At 33.4% G+C, this 21,672-nt stretch overlaps 1 protein-coding gene across 4 annotated transcripts in view; it reads right to left on the bottom strand.

Annotated features, from left to right (window-relative positions):
• The window catches only part of LOC127155691 (piezo-type mechanosensitive ion channel component 2), a 154,343-nt gene that overhangs the window by 104,084 nt on the left and 28,587 nt on the right, over positions 1 to 21,672 (bottom strand). For all 4 annotated transcript variants that reach the window (XM_051098089.1, XM_051098088.1, XM_051098087.1 and 1 more), the window contains exon 3: positions 2,662 to 2,787. In XM_051098089.1, coding sequence (XP_050954046.1) covers positions 2,662 to 2,787 — 126 coding nt within the window. The remainder of the gene's footprint in view (positions 1 to 2,661; positions 2,788 to 21,672) is intronic.

The raw sequence follows: 21,672 nt of genomic DNA on the forward strand, positions 1-21,672 counted from the left end.
AAGAACTGCCAGAAAGAAAGACAGAATTATGAATTTCTATATCCCAGTTCTAACATTTTCCTTAGAAATCTGAGAAACAAAGTCCGAATTGTGAGATAAAAAGTTGCAGTTACTGTTTCTACTGCATTTCTGATCAAATACCAACCCAAGCCTCTGAATGTGTATAAAAATGTTTAATGTGAATATAGACATGTAGAGTGACACAAAGCTTTAAACTGAGGATGTAGTAACAGATTCTCTTTACTTAGAAGTGAAGTGTGTCATTTCTGTCACCAAACATAAGTGTTTTCAAACGGGTTTCTCTCCTCGTCTTCCATTGGCTGAACAACATCAGCTCAACCGAGTACTGAAATCAAGAGCTCTTTCTATCATGATTTCATGCAAAGACACAGGAGAGAGCAGCACGCGTCCAGATCTCCTGTTCGAGAGCTCTTGTGTCATGTCTGGCTCCTTCACTCTTCGTAATAAGTTTATCTCCATCTTGAACGCAGATGTTGTGGCTTTTACGCTTGGAGAAAGCGGTTCTCGTTGTGTGCAGGCCGGGTTGGGCCGAGGGCCCGGTTACGGTCTGGGGTTCTGCATGAGCGTTAGTGTCGGGGTAACATGATCCAGGCATGCGTTTGACCTCACGTCACCTCCGTCCAGCTCAGCAGCTTAAGCAATCGCACGTTAACTTCCTGTGCCAACGCTGTAATTTACCAAAATCAAACTAGACATGAGAATCTCAGTATCCTCACACTAACTTTCTTCCATGTGTACACGCGCTTTTACTGGTTCCACATTTTAGTGGCTTAAGTGGCTGGTGAATATAGTGAGAAGAGAACATTTTAGTCCTCAGTCTGCTACTAATCGTGATGTTTAATGACACTGACAAACATAGTCACAACTAGAGTTTTTATAGCTCACTGAAACAAAAAAAAAAAAAAAATAATAATAATAATGATAATAATAACTTTAAATGCAAATTTCTATTTCGCCACACGTTAAAAATAAATAATAATAAAAAAAGATAATTGCTTTTTACCTATTGCTTTTTCCTTTTTAATGCATTGCTCTGAAATTTAATTTTAAATTTGCGTACCAGGGTATTTCTGCTTTTCAGATGAATTCTACTATAAATGAGTCAATTTACATTTTTATTCAGCCCTATCTGCCTTTTTTATGCATTGCTCTGAACAGAGAAATTGTACATGAAAATCAGACCAATGTTTCCTCCAGAAGTGAAGTTGTGTTTTATTAAAGCTCATTCATTTAGTTAGAAAAAACAAACAAACATTGAAATAAACTGAAATAATATATATATATATATATATATATATATATAAAAAATGTCTATTTATTTAATATAAATATATAATAATATAATAAAGTTAATATATATATATATATATATATATATATATATATATATATATATATATATATATATATATATATATATATATATATATATATATATATATATATATATATATGTATATATTAATATATATATATATATATATAAAATGTCTATTTATTTTTTTTAACCAGTGGCAAAATAAAAAGTTTATATATATATATATATATATATATATTTTTTTTTTTTTTTTTTTCTGCAATTCTGAGTTTATAGCTCTTAATTTTTTAGGAGGATGCACAAAAAATAAAGACAGAACTGTGAAAAAAAAATTACAAACTAAACTAAACTAAACTAAAACTTAAATAAATAAATAAATAAAAATTTCAGCTAATTGTCAACATTGTTCATTTTCATTAAAAACTAAAATAAAAATGTATTAAAACTATTGACTAGACTAACTAAACAAACAAATAAATAAATAAATAAAAATGTCAAAAATAAAAATTAATTCAAAATACGATTAAAAACGATTTAAAGAATCTCTTTAAAAAATGACAGTAACTTGACAGTAAGAGTTTAAACTGAAGGCCTGTTCACCAAAACAAATGTTTGGTGTGAAAATTTTGTGCAATATACATTTTAATTTGAATGAAACGCTGTTAATTAGACACATATGCATGCAATCAACGCAACACATTTTTAATCTTGTTTCCATTGCAGTGTGAAAAAAAACTGGCCAATGAACAAGATTTGCATGAAACAGACAATTCCAAGAATCTAAAACTGGAACTCTCTTTTTGCTCTTATTGCAAATACACAAAATCTGAAAGATTGAAAACAGAAACTTAAACAGCACTTTAGGTATTTCTGCTTTTCCGATAGCGCCACCTACTATCAAGAAGTGAAGTTACATTTTCATTCAGCCCGTCTGCTGTTTTTTATGCATTGCTCTGACCAGAGAAATTGCACACAAAAATCTGAGCAATTTTTCCTCCTGAAAATGCATGAAGTTATTTCATGGTTGATTCCTATAGCTGGAACGTCATTTGAAAACTTTTTTCTCTTCTTTTAGCCAACCAATATTTGGTACACTACACATGCATGTTTGATTGGCTCATTGTTTTAACTGGTTTAACTAGTTAGGGTTGTTTTCAACCAACAGCTTGAGTTAAGCTCATTCATTTAGTTTGAAGTGTGTACATCAGCTAATAAAACTGGTTTCCTGGTTTTAACCTGACCTCAACCAGTTCCATCTAACACCTTAATCTGGTTTAAGAATTTGTAGTGGAGAGTTAGTTAGAGATCTAGTTAGTACTCACAGTTGAAGTTAGGTTCGATGTTGTCTCCTGCTAACAGACTGTTGATTGTGATTTGGTAGACGATGTGCAGCAGCAAAAACGTCATACTGGTGAAACACAGGGATTTCAGCAAACGCCCTGTGTGGCCTGCAGAAAGAAAAGAATTAATCAAAACAAGCTTTAATCACATTAGCAAACATTGTGCATAGAATTTGCAACATAGCTGTAACTTTAAAAAAAAAGCATAAAGAATAAAGTGCTTTGATTTTTACTTAGTGTGCAACATAAATTTCATGATCAGCATAGTACACGTAGTGTATGCGTCTTGATTTTTCTTGCATTAATTAGTTTGTCAACAAGCTGGCTACACTGGCCTGGCTTGTTTTTCACAAAAATAAATGTAAAACACAAAACAACAAACAAACTCCTGAAGACAACAACAAAAATCGACACTTTTATATAGAAATGTGTCACTGCATCACTTGCTCACCAATGGATGCTCTACAGTGAATGGGTGCCGTCAGAACGAGAGTCCAAACAGCTGATTAAAAACGTCACAATTTTAACTAAAATATGCTTAAATACGCTTGTCTCTCACATCAAAATCTAGCCACATTTTTGTTTAGAGCTGTTTTGGCTTGTAAACGGTGTTTGATCTGTGCAGATTTCTCTCCTGAGTCAGACCAGACCACTTTTTCACTGGAGGAAGTGTTGTTATGGATTATGGACTCATATTTTAGTTAAAAATGATGGATTTGTTTCAGCTTTTGTCTTCTCAAGATGTTAACTGATGGACTGGAGTGGTGTGGTTTACTTGTGGGTTATTGTGATGTTTTTATCAGCTGTTTGGACTCTCATTCTGACGGCACCCATTCACTGCAAGTTTTATTTTTGGGTAAACTACTCTGTAAGGACATCTTAACATCTTGTGAAGCCAAAAGCTGAAACAAATTCATCATTAAGACATTTTAACTAAAATATGAGTCACTGGAGGAAATGTTGTTATGAATTATGGACTCGTATTTGAGTTAAAAAAACATCTTAATGATGGGTTTGTTTCAGCTTTTCACTTCTCAAGATGTGAACTGATGGACTGGAGTGGTGTGGATTACTTGTGGGTTACTGTGATGTTTTTATCAGCTGTTTGGACTCTCATTCTGACGGCACCCATTCACTGCAGAGGATCCGTTGGTGAGACAGTGATGCAATGACATGTGATTTCTACAAATCTGATGAAGAAACAAACTCATCCTAATCTTGGATGCACATTATCAGCAAATTTGTACTTTTACAGTACAGTCACATCAAATCCTGAGGACTTCTGTAATAGTTCCAGAGGAAGAACTCGATGACTTGTGATATTTCAGGTTCTTGTGGTTTTCGTCCAGCAGTGACGCTGTAGGGAATTCAAGCATTCCACGTGTCAGGGTGAAAGTTCGTTGAGTTGAACCCGTCTTTCTGCTCTTAATAGGAAAGAGCTGCTGTAATCCACGCTATTAGCGGAAATTCACCCTTGTATTACAGGTCTCTCGCTCTGTTTCTCTTGCTCTGGGCATTAATTTAGCGCTGATATTTTTGGCAGCATTTGGGCTGTTCATCATTTAGGATCACGGGGCTCAGTGTGAGTTCAGAGCTGTGGCGTTTACAGAAATATCTAAGTGAAACAATACTGAGTAATGCACGTTACAGACCATAACGGGGTCAAAAAGGGTTTCTTTAAACATTTTTCACGATAGAACCGAAAGATTTGGGGCGGGTGGATGTTGGTCGGCTATCAAAGGATGCTGGGAATAACACAGATAGCATCAAATGTGAATTTTAGGATATTAAAAAACACCCACAACCCATCCGGCCCAAATGAGGAAATGACATCATATTCAAACCAATAATTGTCAATTCGGGACAGATCATATCATGAATTAAAGAATTAAATGAGGTCAAGAATCTGCAAGAAAGCAGGATGAAATTTCACTCCACTTTGAGGTTTGCACGGGTGCCAAGAAATGTATTTGTAGTTGGTTTTTGAAGGCTCTGGAATAAGTATCCTCTGCAAATGGTGCTCAAGGAAGTGGTTGAGGTAGAAAATGAGGTCTGAAATGTTACAGATAATAGCATGCATAATATTAGCGAGTCTAAAATCGCAGTCAAACGTCCGTCTAGGTGAGTGCACAAGTCTCTTTTGATTAAAAGCAGACCCTCATTAATTCACAAGAGCACATTTACAGTCACATTCAAACTAGCAGAGGTAATAAGAGGGGATTGTTTGGTTCCCAGTGGATTTGGATGAAATATTATGTATCAGTCCTCAGACACCGGCTGTTTCCGTAGCACACCGTAACTCAATTTCTTAAAACATTAGAAAGCAGAATCAAGGCTAAAAGCTTCCTCATTATGGAATTAGCAAACTTAGAAATGAATAGAAAAAAATGACTTTGTTGGATATTTTTTGTCCAATTATCTGTAAAATCTATATGCTGGTGTCCTAAAAGTTAACAAAATAAACCTTTATCGGATACTTAAGTACCATTAAAAAATTGGGGTCAGTAAGTTTTTTTTTGAATAAATAAATAAAGGAAGCAAATTAGATTGATCAAAAGTGACAGTAAAGGCTTTTTTTGTTTTTTGCTTTTTGTTTGTGTTTTCGGTTACATGGACATTTATATGTACATTTGTATAGTTCAAATGCAATAAAAAGAAATAAAAAAAGTGACAGTAAAGACATGTTTTTTTTTTTGGATAAGAAATTAATATATATTTTTTAATTCAATATTGTTTAAAAGTGACAATAAATGTTACAATGTTATAACTTGTGTTGGGGAAAGTTCCTTTTAAAAGTAATGCATTGCAATATTGAGTTACTCCCTAAAAAAGTAACTAATTACGTTACTTAGATACTTTTTATGAAAAGTAATGTGTTACTTTTGCGTTATTTTTTAAATCTGGGCAGGGCTTGCTTGTTTGTTTTTAATATAAAAAGTTCTATTTTGGCAAACGTAAAAGCCTTTTCACACCAAAAGCCTCAGGCTTTGACAAAAGTAAATTCACGTCTGTACAGTAAAAAAAGGAAAACAAATGAACGAATGAATAAAGGATATTTGTATTATTTAACATATTTAATTATTGCAGGTTTGCATCATATTCTGAGTTGAATTTCACTGTTTTTATTCATTTTGAGGAATACTGAATCTGTTTTTTTGTGAGTGAGATGAATCAATGCATGTTCATATTTATTCTAAAACTAACGTTTTACTCCCAATTTCTCTCAACATGGGGACAGGAAAACTTTTAATCAATAAACAGGGGGGAAAGTAACTGGTGTTACTTATTTGAACAAAGTATCTTGTCAATTAAAAAGTAATGCGTTACTTTACTAGTTACTTGGAAAAAGTAATAATATTACGTAACTCGCGTTAATACCCCCAACACTGTTTATAATGTTACATAATATTTCTATCTCCAATAAATGCTGTTCTTTTGACCTTTCTATTCATCTGTGAATCCTGAAAAATAAAATGCATCACATTTTGAACAGCAAATCAGCATATTAAAATGATTTCTGAAGAATCATGTGACACTGAAGGCTCAAAATTCAGCTTTGATCACAGAAATAAATTACAGTTTAACAGATATTCACATAGAAAACATTGATTTTAATTTGTAATAATTTTACAGAATTTTTACAGTATTTTTTATGAAACTGACGCAGCCTTGGTGAGCAGAAAAGACTTAAAACATTAAATCCCCCTGACTCCAAAATTTTGAATGCTAGTGTACATTTAATATTCAATTATTGCTTCCAGGAAAATTAACCACCATTTACTATTTTATGTACAGTAATACAGGAAAACAACTGTGTTCATTAAACCATTTTATGGCGTTTTAAATCTAAGAAAGTACACTCCTTTAACCTTTAACATCTGAAGAACCTTTCTGTTTCACTAAAGGTTCTTTGTGGCAAAACAAGGTTCCTTAGACTATAAAAAGGTAAGGAAGAGATGGTTCTTTAAAGAACCTTTGACTGAATGGCTCTTTGCGGAACCTTGTGAAGAACCTTTTCAAGCACCTTTATTTTTAAGAGTGTAATGACTGAAAATTCATATCAGGTTTCAGCTCACCCATATTAAATACCATGCAGAAAGCAGGCTAATGTTTTCAGAAACATTCATTTTTAGAGCACTTGACTCCATCAATGTATTAACACCTACCGATAATAATTTCTAAACCACCTGAGGAATCGGAAATCGCTGCCAAGCGGGTCTGCCAAGATTTTTTACGATCTTTACAATGGTTTACTGTTATGAAAATGTTTTACAGGTCTGCTCATGCCATCGGTTTTACTGTGCGTTCAGGCGATTAGCCTAATTAGGAAACGTTCTACTCGACAGCACCAAATCAACTGTACGTCAGAGGCTTCCTTTCCTTTTACTAAGTGCGTAGAGCGATGAAAAAAGCCAGTAGTCGATAATTCGGTGGATGGAATATGTGCCGCTGACGACTGTAAGCAAACGTAGAGCGCGGATCAGTCGAAGCCATTATGAGGTGCAGCAGGAATTTTAGTAGAAGCCAAACTCAAAAGTGAGTTTGAGCCCCTCCGCGGCAGAAAGGCGAAACCGGCACAGGAAGCGCAAATATGGACCAGATGTGTTTGTTATTTAGCGGCGGAGGACTAAAGGCTGCTCTGTTGGCACGTCGCGTCTGCGTGCCGTTCGGCCGCGGTTTCTCATTATTCTGTTCCCCGATGAGCCGTCGCATCCATTTCAGGCCGCTGAACGAGGCTCTGTGTTTGTACGCGGTGTGTAATGGTGAAAATGTGTGCAAATGTTCGCTCTAAAACACAGGCCGGACCTGTAATCGTACTCAGCATTGCCAAATTGAAAGCTGGAGCTGGGTTGAACCTTCAAAAAGCCCCTTCGCTTTGCTGGGTGGAGATGTTGGTGTGGCAAGTTGGCTTGTTTTTGTAAACGCAAGTTAGGAAGGATTATAAAGGGACTATCTGTCGATATCACCATTGATTGATTGACCATAACGCACAGACAATGCAGCGGCACTGACGACAGCACAACCTCAGTCAACACTATCAGATCTCCAGAAGCTTTTAGGGACTTAACGGAGAACAAAAAATCTGAGATTCACAGCTGACAGCAATGAGCAGGATGGAGTCGAATTTAATCACGCAGGCTATAAAATGTTACTCCTACGGGAATGTCTTTCCTCTCGTAATTGACATAATTGATTTGAATCAATTCATTCTTACGCTACAATTACTTTAAGCCAGAGAGGAACTACTCCAGCCTTATGGAAGCGTTTATGTGATATCATTTGCACAGTACATATATGGGTAACTACTGTTCAAAAGCTTGGGGTTTGTTGGAATTTGATCACAAATACTCTAAAAATGATGAAATATTTTTCAAATTTAAAATAACTGTTTTCTATATGAATATGTGTTAAAATGTAATTTATTTCTGTGATCAAAGCTGGATTTTTAGCATCATTAGGCCAGTCTTCAGTGTCACATGATCCTTCAGAAATCATTCTGATATGCTGATTTGCTGCTCAACAAACATTTCTCATTATTAGCAATGTTAAAAATCCAATATTTTTGTGGAAACGGTGGTGCATTTTATTTTTCAGGATTCGCAGATGAATAAAAAGTTCAAAAGAACAGCATTTATTTGAAGTAGAAATGTTATGCAACATTATAACACTGTAACATTTATTGTCACTTTCGAACAATTAAATGTGTCATTGGTGAATTGTAACATTATAATTGTCTTTACTGTCACTTTTGATCAATTTAATGTGTATTTCCTAAATAAAATATTTATTTTATTAGGATTTCTTTTTAAAATAGATTTTACTTAAGCTAAATATAAGCTAAAGATTTAAGGTAAATTTAAGATAATTCTGACTTTTAATTATTATAAACATTCACATGTACAACACATTTTGTATCACAAGTTTGAGATTTTGGCCTTTTTGGTTTTTTATAAAGTGTTTTTTAAGACTAGTGGAAAGAAAACACCCAAAAGATACTGTTAAGAATTTCTTTTATAGCACTTTATCTATGTGTGTCAATAGATTTTATTTATTGCAATTGAGAAAAAGGCGTTTTCTCAAAATTATTATTATTTTTTTTTTTCTACACTGAGCTATAAATGTCCACTTCAGTAGCACTTACACACACCAAACTTTACATTTTTATTCCTGTCTATATCCTGAAGGTTTATACAGAGGGATCTGTTCATATATACTTTGCTTGATTACAAACAACATTTTATTCTCCCAAAAATTGGGAAAAAAATATTGTTTTCTGTCTGTTCTAAGTGTTTTATAAATTATGGAGTGACAAAAATTAGATAACCAAAATTACCTCAGTAAAAACATTTGACTCTAGTATGTCAAAAAATAAATAAATAAATAAAATAAAAAATAAATAAATAATAATAAATGAAAAATAAATTAATTAATTTTGAAACGGACTTCATTCAGTGTTTAGATTTTTGTACTAGAAATGTATGCAATTTAGCATATTTCATTAAATAATGCATTATTTGCATATTTAAACCTAAAATTTTAGAAACTTGTAATACAAAAAAATTACAAAAAATGTTTGCAATTATCAATATAATCAATCAACTGGGTAAGTAAGGTGATAAATATTAGTTTGTTTTTTTTGTGTGACTGTGTGTGTTTTTTTTTTTTTTTTCCCCATTGCCTGCAGTGTCTTGCCCTTAATGTGGTAAATGCAGTCAGTCTACAGTAAGGTTGATGAACTTGGTGATAAAAATAAGTAGGTAAGTAAGTAAATCTTTTTTATATAATACAGAAATTTATAAATAAACTCTAATCTCATCAGCTTGTTGTGTTTTTATCCACGGCGTGAATCACTGAATTAAAACATGCTGCTTTATTTTACACTTTGAACTTTTTAAAAAACAAAATGCTTGAATAGCTGTTTATTGTTCCCAGACACAGTTTGGTCAGTATTTCGCTCAGCATCTGGTTTCTGAGTTTACGTGTCAAGAAAGTGAATCATCACAACCTCTGATTCATTTGTAAAAATCCCAGCAAATCTCTGTAGCACAGGAAAAGTCTCGTCTGACCTTTTCTTACTGGCACAGTTTCTTACTGACTTACACGGTCGGAGCATAACCCATTTTAGATGCTATTATATAAATGACTTCAATGTACAAAAAGAATTAAAAAGAAAGGAAAAAAGCAAGAAGTAAGAAAATAAAGCAGTGTGGATGTGAAATAGACCCACGACCGCAGAGTTCATTTCCGGCCGTAGTGTGAGAGTCGTTAATTGGAGCACATGTCTAATTCACCAACATTTCCTTCTTTAAACACACTACTGTAGATATATTACAGTGTCAGTGCTTTATGGTTATTTATACTCCAGTCTGATGCCACGAACTTATCAAACTCTGTTTTACAACAACACATTACAGCTTATGTTCTGGCTAAATGCACTGGACTGCAGGTAAACTCAGTTCAGCCTGTGATATATTACTCACAATCTATGTAAAGCAGCTGTTCTTCACTCATTCGTGATCTTTTCTTTATTTTAAAGTGGTCCGGCCTTGCATTGTGCATGCAGATGTTTTAGGCAGCTTTTAACAATCTAGAAACATGACATAACTGTAATTTGCAGTGCAGTTTGTGAGATCTCAAACTCAGACGGTCATCAGTCATCAAGGCGTTGACTCCAAAATAAAAATCCTGACTTTATTTACTCAGCCAAACTTTGATAACTGACTTCCTTTTGTAGAACACAAAAGAAGATGTTTTGAAGAATGTTAATGCTGCTCTTTTCAATACAACAATGACATACAGTGATCAGGAGATGTCAAGATTCATAAAAACACCATAAATGTAACATTTACACTAATTATACAATATATTAAAGGGATCATCGGATGCCCATTTTCCACAAGTTGATATGATTCTTTAGGGTCTTAATGAAAAGTCTCTAATATACTTTGATTAAAAATTCTCAATGGCTGTGTAAAACAACACCCTTTTTACCTTGACAAAATCAACTCTGCAAAAATCATCCTGTTATGGTCGAGGCTGCTTTAAATGTTAATGAGCTCTGCTCGCCCCGCCCCTCTCTTCTCTCTGTGGAGTGACGAGCCTGTTTACTTTAGCCGCATTTAGCCGCTAAACTTGCTAACTAGCACATTATTAGGAAAGGTGATTGCAAAGGTTTATAAAAAAAACCCTTATACTCACTTCTGCTGTAAGTGAAGCTGGATCACAAATGATTTGCGCGAACATAGACACATTTATGTAGATCAGGAGGCGCATTCACTTCACAAACAAACGTAATCCACTGCATCTTCAGCGGCTCAGATGTCGGGAGTAAATGACGACCACTATGTTCATTATTACATCCAGCAACACAACACCTCAATCGCTCAATCGGAGATATTCCTGTCTAACTTACATCCCTGCTCCGGCATCGAAACATGGAGGTGGGACTGTTACAGCTGATCTGAGGTAAGAGCTCATGTCAATCAACTATCGTGGGAGCGGCATCTGGCAAGCATCTGAGAACGGCTCGATTTGAAAAAGGGGATATTATTTTTACAGATTAATTAAAAACCACTGCATGGATTTTTATCATTATAGGGTAGATTTGTACATACACTGACAACACACATTAATGTTCAAACAACATGTAAAAGTGAAGTTTGCATCCGATGACCCCTTTAAAGCATTAGTTCTCTTCCAGAACAAAAATGTACAGAACATCTACTCACCCCCTTGTTATTCAAGATGTTCATGTCTTTCTTTCTTCGGTTGTAAAGAAATTATGTTTTTTTGAAGAAACCATTTCAGAATTTTTCTCCATATAATGAACTTCTGTGGTGCCCACGAGTTTGAACTTCCAAAATGTAGTTTAAATGCAGCTTCAAATGTCTCTATCTAGTGAAACGATCAGTTATTTTCAAAACAAATTTATATACTTTTTAACCTCAAACGCTTGTCTCATCTAGCCTCGTTTTTTTTCCAGTCATGACAGTTAGGGTACGTCTAAAAACTCCCGTCTTATTTTCTCCTCCAGCTTCAAAATCATCCTACATCGCTGCAGAATGACCAACCCAGAGTTTACGAAGTGAACACGCAAAGATCAAACACCCTTAACAAAAAAGGTAAAAACAGCAACGTAAGATGATTTTGAGGTTGGAGGAGAAAATAAGACGGGAGTTTTTATACGTACCCTAACTGTCATGACCAGCAAAAAAACAGTTCACACTGAGCTAAACGAGACGAGCGTTTGAGGTTAAAAAGCATATAAATTATATATGTTTTTTTTTATGAAAATAACCGATCGTTTCACTAGATAAGACCCTTCTTCCTTGGCTGGGATCGTTTAGAGCCCTTCGAAGCCGCATTTAAACTACATTTTGGAAGTTTAAATTTGGGGGCACCATAGAAGTCCATTACATTGAGAGAAATCCTGAAATGTTTTCCTCAAAAAACATCATTTCTTTACGACTGAAGAAAGAAAGACATGAACATCTTGGATGCCAAGGGGGTGACTACATTATCTGTCATTTTTTTCTCTGAATTGAACTAATCCTTTAAACCTTCTGAACCATAGAATAGCTTTGCATGACAAACAGACTGAAATATAAGCCATCATTTTCCAAAACTTCATCTAAAACCCCATTTGCACTTCAATATATTCAAATTAATGTCACCATTGGTTCAAGCACGGATGGGTTTTGAGAGCTTTATGAATATGAAGGTGAACAAATGAAGACAGAATATGTATTTCTGAGTGAACTATCTTTAAGACTCCTGGAGGAACACTTGAGAGTAGAGATACAGTGGATACTTCACATTCTTAAGCTTCCAAACGCTTTTTCTTCTTTTTGTTTACATTTCCCTGTACTCATTTCTTATTTCAGAACTTAAACCTGCTTTATGTCAAGTTTTATGTACTGTACACTCCTGATCAAAAACTGTGCGATTTTCAAAAACGAAATGAATGAATGCTTTATTCAGCAAAAATGCATTAAATTGTTCAAAAGTGACAGTAAAGACATTTATAATGTTACAAAAGATTCTATTTCAAATAAATGCTAAAAAATAAAATTAATCACAGTTTCCACCAAAATAACTTTCAACATTGCTAATAATCAGAAATGTTTGCTGAGCAGCAAATCAGCATATTAGAATGATTTCTGAAGGATCATGTGACACTGAAGACTGGAGTAATGATGCTGAAAATCTAACTCTGATCACAGAAATAAATTACATTTTAACAGATATTCACATTGAAAACAGCTACTTAAAACAGTAATAATATTTCACAATTTTTCTGTATTTTTGATCAAATAAATGTCGCCTTGGTGGGCAGAAGAGACTTCTTTCAGAAATATTTTTTAAAAAATCTCATGGCCCCGAATCTGTCAATGAACAAAAATTTTAAATTGGTCAGATTGCAAGTAGATTAACGTTGATGAACTACTTCCAACAGCAAGATTTCCGTGGTTTTGAGCGTGTTCCAAAAATAAATAAATAAATGAACAAATAAATGAAGACGCCTGCCTGTAAGGACCTGTGAATCATCGCTCGCGCTGCTTCCTGAGGAAGCGAGGTGAGGCCGGTTCGGACGAGCTCTCCATTGAGCTCCGTTTCCTCAGGAAAACATCCTGCCTCCTGCGTCCCCTCGAGAGGACAAATCGTCTCTTTGTCCTGCATTTATATTTCTCTTTCTCTTGGGATCAATGGGGTTTCAATGTTCTCATTACTTAATGTTTCTCGAACAAAACCTTAAAGGGACAGTTCATCTAAAAAAGTACTCGCCCTTATGTCACTCAAAAAGACCAAAAGAAAAGCTCTTTAGCTATATATATTGTAAATGGCTTTTCTGATTTTTAACTCACAAGAAAAAAAAGAAAAAAAAATCTATTTATTTACAGAAAAAAGAATACAAAATTCTGCCACAGAAAAAAAAAAAAAAAAAAAACAAAAAAAACTCTTTATTACTTTTCTCTTTTCTGCCTTTTTTTTCTTTTTTTTTAAGAATTGGAAAAAAAAAGTCTGAATTGTGAAATAAAAGGTCTTTTTTTTTCTTCATTCCATGGTGATTCACAGATTCCAGTGTGCCAGTCCAGCTCCAACCAAACACTCAGTTTGGTTGGATCTAAATGTATTAATCACTTTCATCTAAAGAAGAAAGAAATTAATACTCTAATTTGGCAAGGATGCATGACATTCTTGAGAAGTGACATTTTGTCACTTTTATACAAAGTCTATATATTTATTTATTTACAGACAGAAAAAGGAACACACAATTCTGCCACAGAATTAAAAAAAAAAAAAAAACTATCCAGTGGTGGCTAAAAAGATTAAATGAATGAATGAATGAATGAATAAATCAATAAATTAATTAATTAAATAAATAAATAAAGAAAAAAACAATATGTCCAGTTTTTTCTAAAACTATTAATGACACATATATGATAATTCAGTCATTGGTGAATAAATAATGTTTACAAAAATAAATAAATAAATAAAAATATAAAAAATATAAAAAGGTGAAAATATAAAGAAGAAATAAATGAATACTCTAATTTGGCAAGGATGCATGAAATTCTTGAGAAGTGACATTTTGTCACTTCTGTGACTTTTAACTCTCAAGAAAAAAAAATCTCTATATTTATTTATTTACAGACAGAGAAAAGAATACAAAATTCTGCAACAAATTAAAAAAAATAAATAAATAAATCACAACTCTTCTTTTTTTTCTTTTTTTTAAGAATTGCAATGTTTTTTTTTTTAAGAATTTGCAAAGAAAAAAGTCTGAATTGTGAGATAAATGGTCTTGATGTATTAGTCACTTCTGTGTGATAGTAAGCCATTTTAATACTAAAAAAAAAAAAAAAAAAAAAATAAAACTATCCATTGGTGAAATAATAACAATAAAAAAATTAAATTAAATAATAATAATAATAATAATAATAATAAATACAATAAAATAAAAAAAAATACATCCATTTTTTTTTTTTTTTTAAATCCTCAAACCAAATTCTAAAACTAGTTAATGACACATAAATGATAATTCAGACATTGGTGAATGAAATTCTTGAGAAGTGACATTTTGTCACTTTTGTGATTTCACTTTTTTGACAGAAAAAAAGAAAAAATTCTGCCACAGAATAATACCAAAAAAATATTTATTATTGTGCCTTCTTTTTTTTTTTTAAGAATAGCAAGGTTTTTTTTTTTTTTTTTTTTTTTTTTTTTGTTTTTTTTTTTGCAAAGAAAAATTTGCAAAGAAAAAAGTTTGAATTGTGAAATAAAAGGTCTCTTTTTTTAATTTGTTTCATTCCATGGTGGTTCACAGATTCCAGTGCGCCTTGATTATAGTGCATAGCTGAGTTGCGGATAATTTGTGAGCTGCAATAAAACATCTTACTGTGCTAAAGAAACTCTCACATATTTTCAGATCCAGCTCAGGCTTCATGCGTCTCCTGAGAGTCCTCAGCTGAGATCTACCCAAATGCACATCATCACCTTACAACAATCCTGGCTAAAGACAGGTAAAGGCCTGTAATTAATAGCAGCATCTGGCTGTAATGACGCAGAGGTTTGACTCGCGGCTCGCACCGAGCCCTAAACAAAACAAAGCGCCTCACTGCACTGCTGTGAACCCAACAAAGACTAGAGGACGCCATCAATCTGAAGATCAGCAGTCGTTCACCTTAAACACATCACAGCAGATGAATTCTGAAGGACGTCTCAGACGACTAAAACACTTGAGCGAAATAATATCTGTTGAATATCACTGAGGACACTTTGGAGGAGTATATTACGCAATAAAGTAGTGCTGTCATGTGATTCATTGTGATTAATCGCATCCAAAGTTGTTTACATAATAAATGTGAGTACTGTGTATATTTGTGATGTATATATAAATACACACGTTATATTATCGGCTCAGAAAATATGTTAATTTGACTAGAAACACCAGAGATCGGAAATGTAAAGAAAAAACTTGGATATATTATATGAATATATATATATACACACATGTAAATCCATGTAAATATTTCCAAAATATATACTGTATGTGCGTGTATTTATATTTATACACACAGCACACACAAACAGATATTATGAAAACAAAAACTTATATTTTGGATGTGATTAATCATGATTATTAGTTTGACAGCACTATAATAAAGGTTTTCTAAAGTATTCAAAACACTCGGTTTTGTTGGATCTAAATGTATCGGTCACTTCTGTGTGATAGTGTGTGATAGTTAACTTATTTTAATATATATATATAAAAAAAAAAAAAAAATAAATAATAATAATAATAAATAATAATAATAAAATGCAAAATAAAAACAAACTATCCAGTGGTGGGTAACTTTATTTATCACTACATAGTCATATTTTCAGGAAATTCAATGAAAATTATTATATATTTAAAATAATAAATTTATTAAAATATTAAGTAGCCATGTGGTAAAATTTATTTTTGGATAAATAAATAAAAATAAAAATAAATAAATAAAAAATAAGAAATAAAATAAAATAAAATAAAATTGTATTTTATGTCCAGTTTTTTTTTTAAAGACTTAAACCAAATGATACAATTATTAATGACAAATAAATTATAATTCAGATGTTAGTGAAGAAATCGTGTTAAAAATGGTTAAAATATTAAGAAGAAAGAAATTAATAAATTAATTTGGCAAGGATGCTTAAAACTTATGAGAAGTGACTGTAAAGACTTTTGAAATTAAACAGAAAAAAAATCTATTTCAAATAAATGCTGTTCTGTTGAACTTTCTATTAATCTGTGAATCCTGAAAAATAAAATGCATCACAGTTTCCACCAAAATATTGTGCCGCACAACTGTTGTCAACATTGATAATAATCATAAATGTTTGTTGAGCAGCAAATCAGCATATTAGAATGATTTCTGAAGGATCATGTGATCATGTGAAAATCCAGCTTTGATCACAGAAATAAATTACATTTGAATCACATTGAAAACAGCTGATTTACACTGTAATAATATTTCACACTTTTTATTGTATTTTTGATCAAACAAATGTAGCCTATGTGTTTAAAAAATGTAGTAAATAAATAAATGAATAAATAAATCTTACAGGCTCCAAACTCGTCCCACTGTATTTTTGTTTTTTACTCAGTGTTTCTAGGTCGTTCTCACATGTAAATAATTTAAAACTGCCTACTGAAAAGCTGTATCTAGCATTTGTGATCGTCTCTATTATATTGTATGATGGATTACAGACTGAGAATCACGTGACGTCGTGCCGGAAGTGTGCAGTGGGGTAAAAATCAGGCAGCGGAGGTGAAGCAGCTGCACAGATGGGAAATGTCTTCATCTGTCCTGCCGCAAGCCGCCTGAACCCCTGACCCTCAGCCATCGGCCTCTCACAGCGCAGGCCGAATCAGCGCCGCATAGAAGAGATCTGCAGCTCCCACTCAACAGCTGTCCTTAAATCAGATCCATATGTGGAACGACCACGGCTCAAATGTTTGTCGAGTCTTTCATGAGACTTTCAGAAGTCAAATTCTGCATGGCCAAATTTAGTGACACTTTAAAAAAACAAAAAAAAAAGTCTGGAGGCCCTTTTCATTATTTCTTGAACACAGTGATTTAAGAAAATAAAAATAAAATAAAATAAAATAAAATAAAATAAAATAATTGTATGTCTTTTTCATTAAAAGACTCAAACTAAATAAAACTATTAATGACAAATAAATGATAATTCAGACATTAAAGAAACAAATACTTTAATTTGGCAAGGATGCATTAAATGCGAAAAAAGAAAGGAAAAAAAAACACTTCTAAGAGTCTGGAGCTTGAACATAGTGATTAAAAAAAAAAAATACAATAAAGTAAAATAAAATAAAAGAAAAACTTTTTTATGTCTGCTTTTACTTTAAAAGAGTAAAACTATATAAACCTATTAATGACAAATAAACGATAATTTAGATATTAGTGACAAAATAGTGTTTAAAAATATTGTAAACATATACAGAAGTAAGAAACGAATACGTTAATTTGTCAAGGATGCATTAAATAAAAAAAAAAATTATATATATATATATATATATATATATATATACATATATATTCAAAGTAAAAAATAAAATAAATAAATAAAAATAAAATAAACATATTTAAAATATAATTAATTTTACATCTGTTTTTTCTTTAAAAGACTAAAACTAAATAAAACTATTAATGAGAAATAAATTATATTTCAGACATTAGTGAAGAAGTAGTGTTTAAAAAAATGTGTGAAAATATACAGAAAGAAATGAATTCTTTAATTTGGCAAGGATGCATTAAATTCTAAAAAAAAAAAAAAAAAAAGCCCTCAAAGAGTCTTGAGCCCCTTTTATTATTTCTTGAACATAGCAATTTTAATAAATAATTAATATGTCATAAATGTCTTGCAACATAATGAGATTAAAAAATTTATTTAGCTTAATGTACTAAAATAAAAAGAAAAATTGAAAAAATATAATTAAAAATATAATATAAAGAATTGTAGTTTTAAAATTAGTTTTAAAAAAGAATTACAGTTTACAAACTGTAAAAATGACAAATACAAAATCTACAACTAAAATGAAAAATAAATAAAAATCAATCAATCAAAATTGTAATACTAAAATAACACTATCCTTTAGAACAGAGTTCAAACATGACAATCTAGTCACCTAATAAAACAGTCTTCCGTTTTCTGTCTGATTTTATATAATATACCAATTTAAGAGCTGCTTGTGTAAATATTGGCTCTGGATGTCTGGAAATGTCAGTCATCTGGGTTTTTATTTGCCAGTTTTATTGTCGGCCAGGTGAAATTGTCAGTCTGATCACTAGGTATAACAAACGCTTTGGGGGCGTAAGAAAGATAAGCACGAGCAATAATAACAGCAATGCTTGTTTAAGCAAGCAGCGCTAATAAAGAAACAAAAGCGTGTGTAAAGATCTCGCAGGTCATCTCGCCCTCGGGTTCAGAGCTCGTCTCGGCTCAGCTCGGTTACAGCTGTTGGATTTCATCGCCCGCGGCTGGATTCTCCTCAGACGAGAACTACAAGCCTCTGCAAGCCTCACAAACCAGAGTCAGAGCTGCAGTGAATGTCAGTGACACCTCAGGTGCTTCTCCAGTCACTCCCTCTGTATAAACAAACACCAGCCATCAGCTTCTGCTGATAAATGAGAACAGTTTGTAAAGGCCTGTCAGAAAACACCCATCTGACTGAGTAATACAGCAGAAGAACATCTGTATTATAAACAGATAATACCATAGCATTATCGACTCTCCATATGAGAGTCATTTCCAGGGAATTCTGATTAAACTCAATTTGATGATCTCATTCTGTGGTTCAGAGGAATAACCGACAATGAAAATCAGCTCATCTACAGGTCATCCAAGATTAGGATGAGTTTGTTTCCTCATCAGATTTGGAGAAATGCATCATTGCGTCACTGTCTCGCCAACGGATGCTCTGCAGTGAATGGGTGCCGTCAGAACGAGAGTCCAAACAGCTGATAAAAACATCACAATAATCCACAAGTAATCCACACCACTGAGTTAACATATTGAGAAGACAAGAGATGAAACAAATCCATCTTTAAGACCTTTTTAACTCAAATACGAGTCCATAATCCATAATAACGCTTCCTCCAGTGTAAAAGTCCATCTCCTGTTGTCTCTCACATCAAAATCCAGCCACATATTCGCCATTTTGGACTGTTTTGGTTTGTAAACGATGCTTGATCTGTGCAGATTTCTCCACTTTTTTACTGGAGGAAGCATTTTTATGGATTATGGACTTAAAACGTCTTAATAATGGATTTGTTTTAACTTTCATCTTCTCAAGATGTGAACTGATGGACTGGAGTGGTGTGGATTACTTGTGGATTATTGTGATGTTTTTATCAGCTGTTTGGACTCTCATTCTGACGGCACCCATTCACTGCAGAGCATCCGTTGGCGAGACAGTGACTGAATGACGCATTTCTCCAAATCTGATGAAGAAACAAACTCATCCTAATCTTGGACGGCCTGAGGGTGAGCACATTTTCAGCTCATTTTAATTTTTGGGTGAACTATTCCTTTCAGTGAACACCTCAACCCAGAAGAGAGGAGCATTTTGGTCTTAAGCAACACATAAACCCAGTGATTCAAAGCCCTGGTGTTGTTATTCAGGCGAGAATCTTTTATCAAACAGTTAAACATCCTTCCAGAGGAAGCTTTTATTGCACAGAGGTCACTCTTTCATAGTTCAGGAGACCTAAAGACCTACAAAAGAGCCGCTGCCTTTCCTGTTTTGACATGCTTCTGGGACGGGACATTTGGTCAAGGCCTTTTTGCTTTTTTGTAAACAGTTCAAAATCAGATGCTTTTATTCAAAACAACTGTCAGTGAGTGCAATAACTAAGTAATATAAGAAAGGCTAAAAAAACGATTTTTTAAACATTGCTAATAATTAGAAATGTTGTAATGAGCAGCAAATCAGCATGTTAGAATGATTTCTAAAGGATCATTTGACACTAAAGACTGGAGTAATGATGCTGAAAATTCATCTTTGATCACAGCATTACATTTCAACAAATATAAACGCAAGCAGTTCAAGCACTTTAGGTATATAAGCACATAAGGAAAAAGACTACATATTATTTAGCAAGTCTGTAACCACCTAAATAAATAATTAAAAAAGCATTTTTGTCAAATCCAGAAATATGATGTTCTTATAACATTTATGACTGTTATAGCACCAGCTTTGGTCTGATCTCCTTAAAACTTTGCATGCTTGTTTAGAATCACCTGTCTCATGTGCTCAGCGGGTTTCGTGAACTTTTGAGTTTTTTCCTTTAGGCTTTATAGGATTTTGGGTATATTTGGACAGGCCCCTTTTCTAAGTGACTCTGTTATAGCTTCCCAAAGGGTAAATTTCAACATGTTCTTGATAATTATTGACCTAGAGAGTCCAGGGAATTGCACTGCAGTGTTTTTTTCCAGACTGAGTGAAAAACCTAGGACTAGTTCACAAAAGTAGTTTTTTTACATCTTTTCAATCATTTAAAAAACGGTTTAATTGACAGCAGTGGTTCTAGAGGCAAAGTTGTTCAGAACGAGTTCTAACATACAATACGAATATCGCGTGTATGTGTGGAAAACCGTGCAATGTACACTTGTTTACGCCCTCAATAAATGTGACACCGCCCAGTGGCTGATTAATTTCAAATTTCTCGCAGACCTTTGTGGCCGTGAGTCAAACAGGCCCACCAAGTTTCGTTCCAATTGGCCTCCGTTAACCTTGTCTAACAACTTCATCTTCCAATGGCAGACATGTTTTTTTGAGATACGCAAATGTCCCCATAGACACTTGTGGCATTTTGGACCAAGACCGTGCACAGCAGTTTTCATGTTGATAGGACAAATGGTTACCTAGTTATAGCCATTTTATGTTTTTCACTCTTTTTCACGCCACACTTTGAGACTCTTTTTCGCGGCACCAAGTGGCCAATCTCCACGATTTTGTTCCTGTTACCTCAGACTGAGGTCTTACATAAGTGTGCCAAGTTTGGTGAAGATATCTCATTCTGTTCAGGAGTTATTGGCATTTTAATAAAAGTGGCCCCGCCCCTTTCAAACATTTTGGCGTTCCTTTCCGACGGCGAGTCGAAAGTTTAACTTTTTTCTTGATAATTATTGATATTTACTCTCCAGAGAATCTTTCTGCACTGGTTTTGATTCGCAAAAGTAGGCTTTGCAAAAAAACCTAAAAAAAAATTTTGGTCGATTTGGGTGAGCTTTGGTGACGTTGTAGGTGGTGTGAGTACTACCATCCCACCAAGTTTCAAGTCTCTACAACTTACGGTTTGGTCTGCACATTTAGTTTTACGTGGAAATCGCTGATCTGTGATCAATCTAACAGTTACAATAGGGTTTCAATTATTCACAGAGAAAACAGCTGTTTGAAACAGTAACATTATTTCACAATATTACTGT

The sequence above is a fragment of the Labeo rohita genome, chromosome 24 (genome assembly GCF_022985175.1).
Source record: "Labeo rohita strain BAU-BD-2019 chromosome 24, IGBB_LRoh.1.0, whole genome shotgun sequence".
NCBI lineage: Eukaryota > Metazoa > Chordata > Actinopteri > Cypriniformes > Cyprinidae > Labeo > Labeo rohita.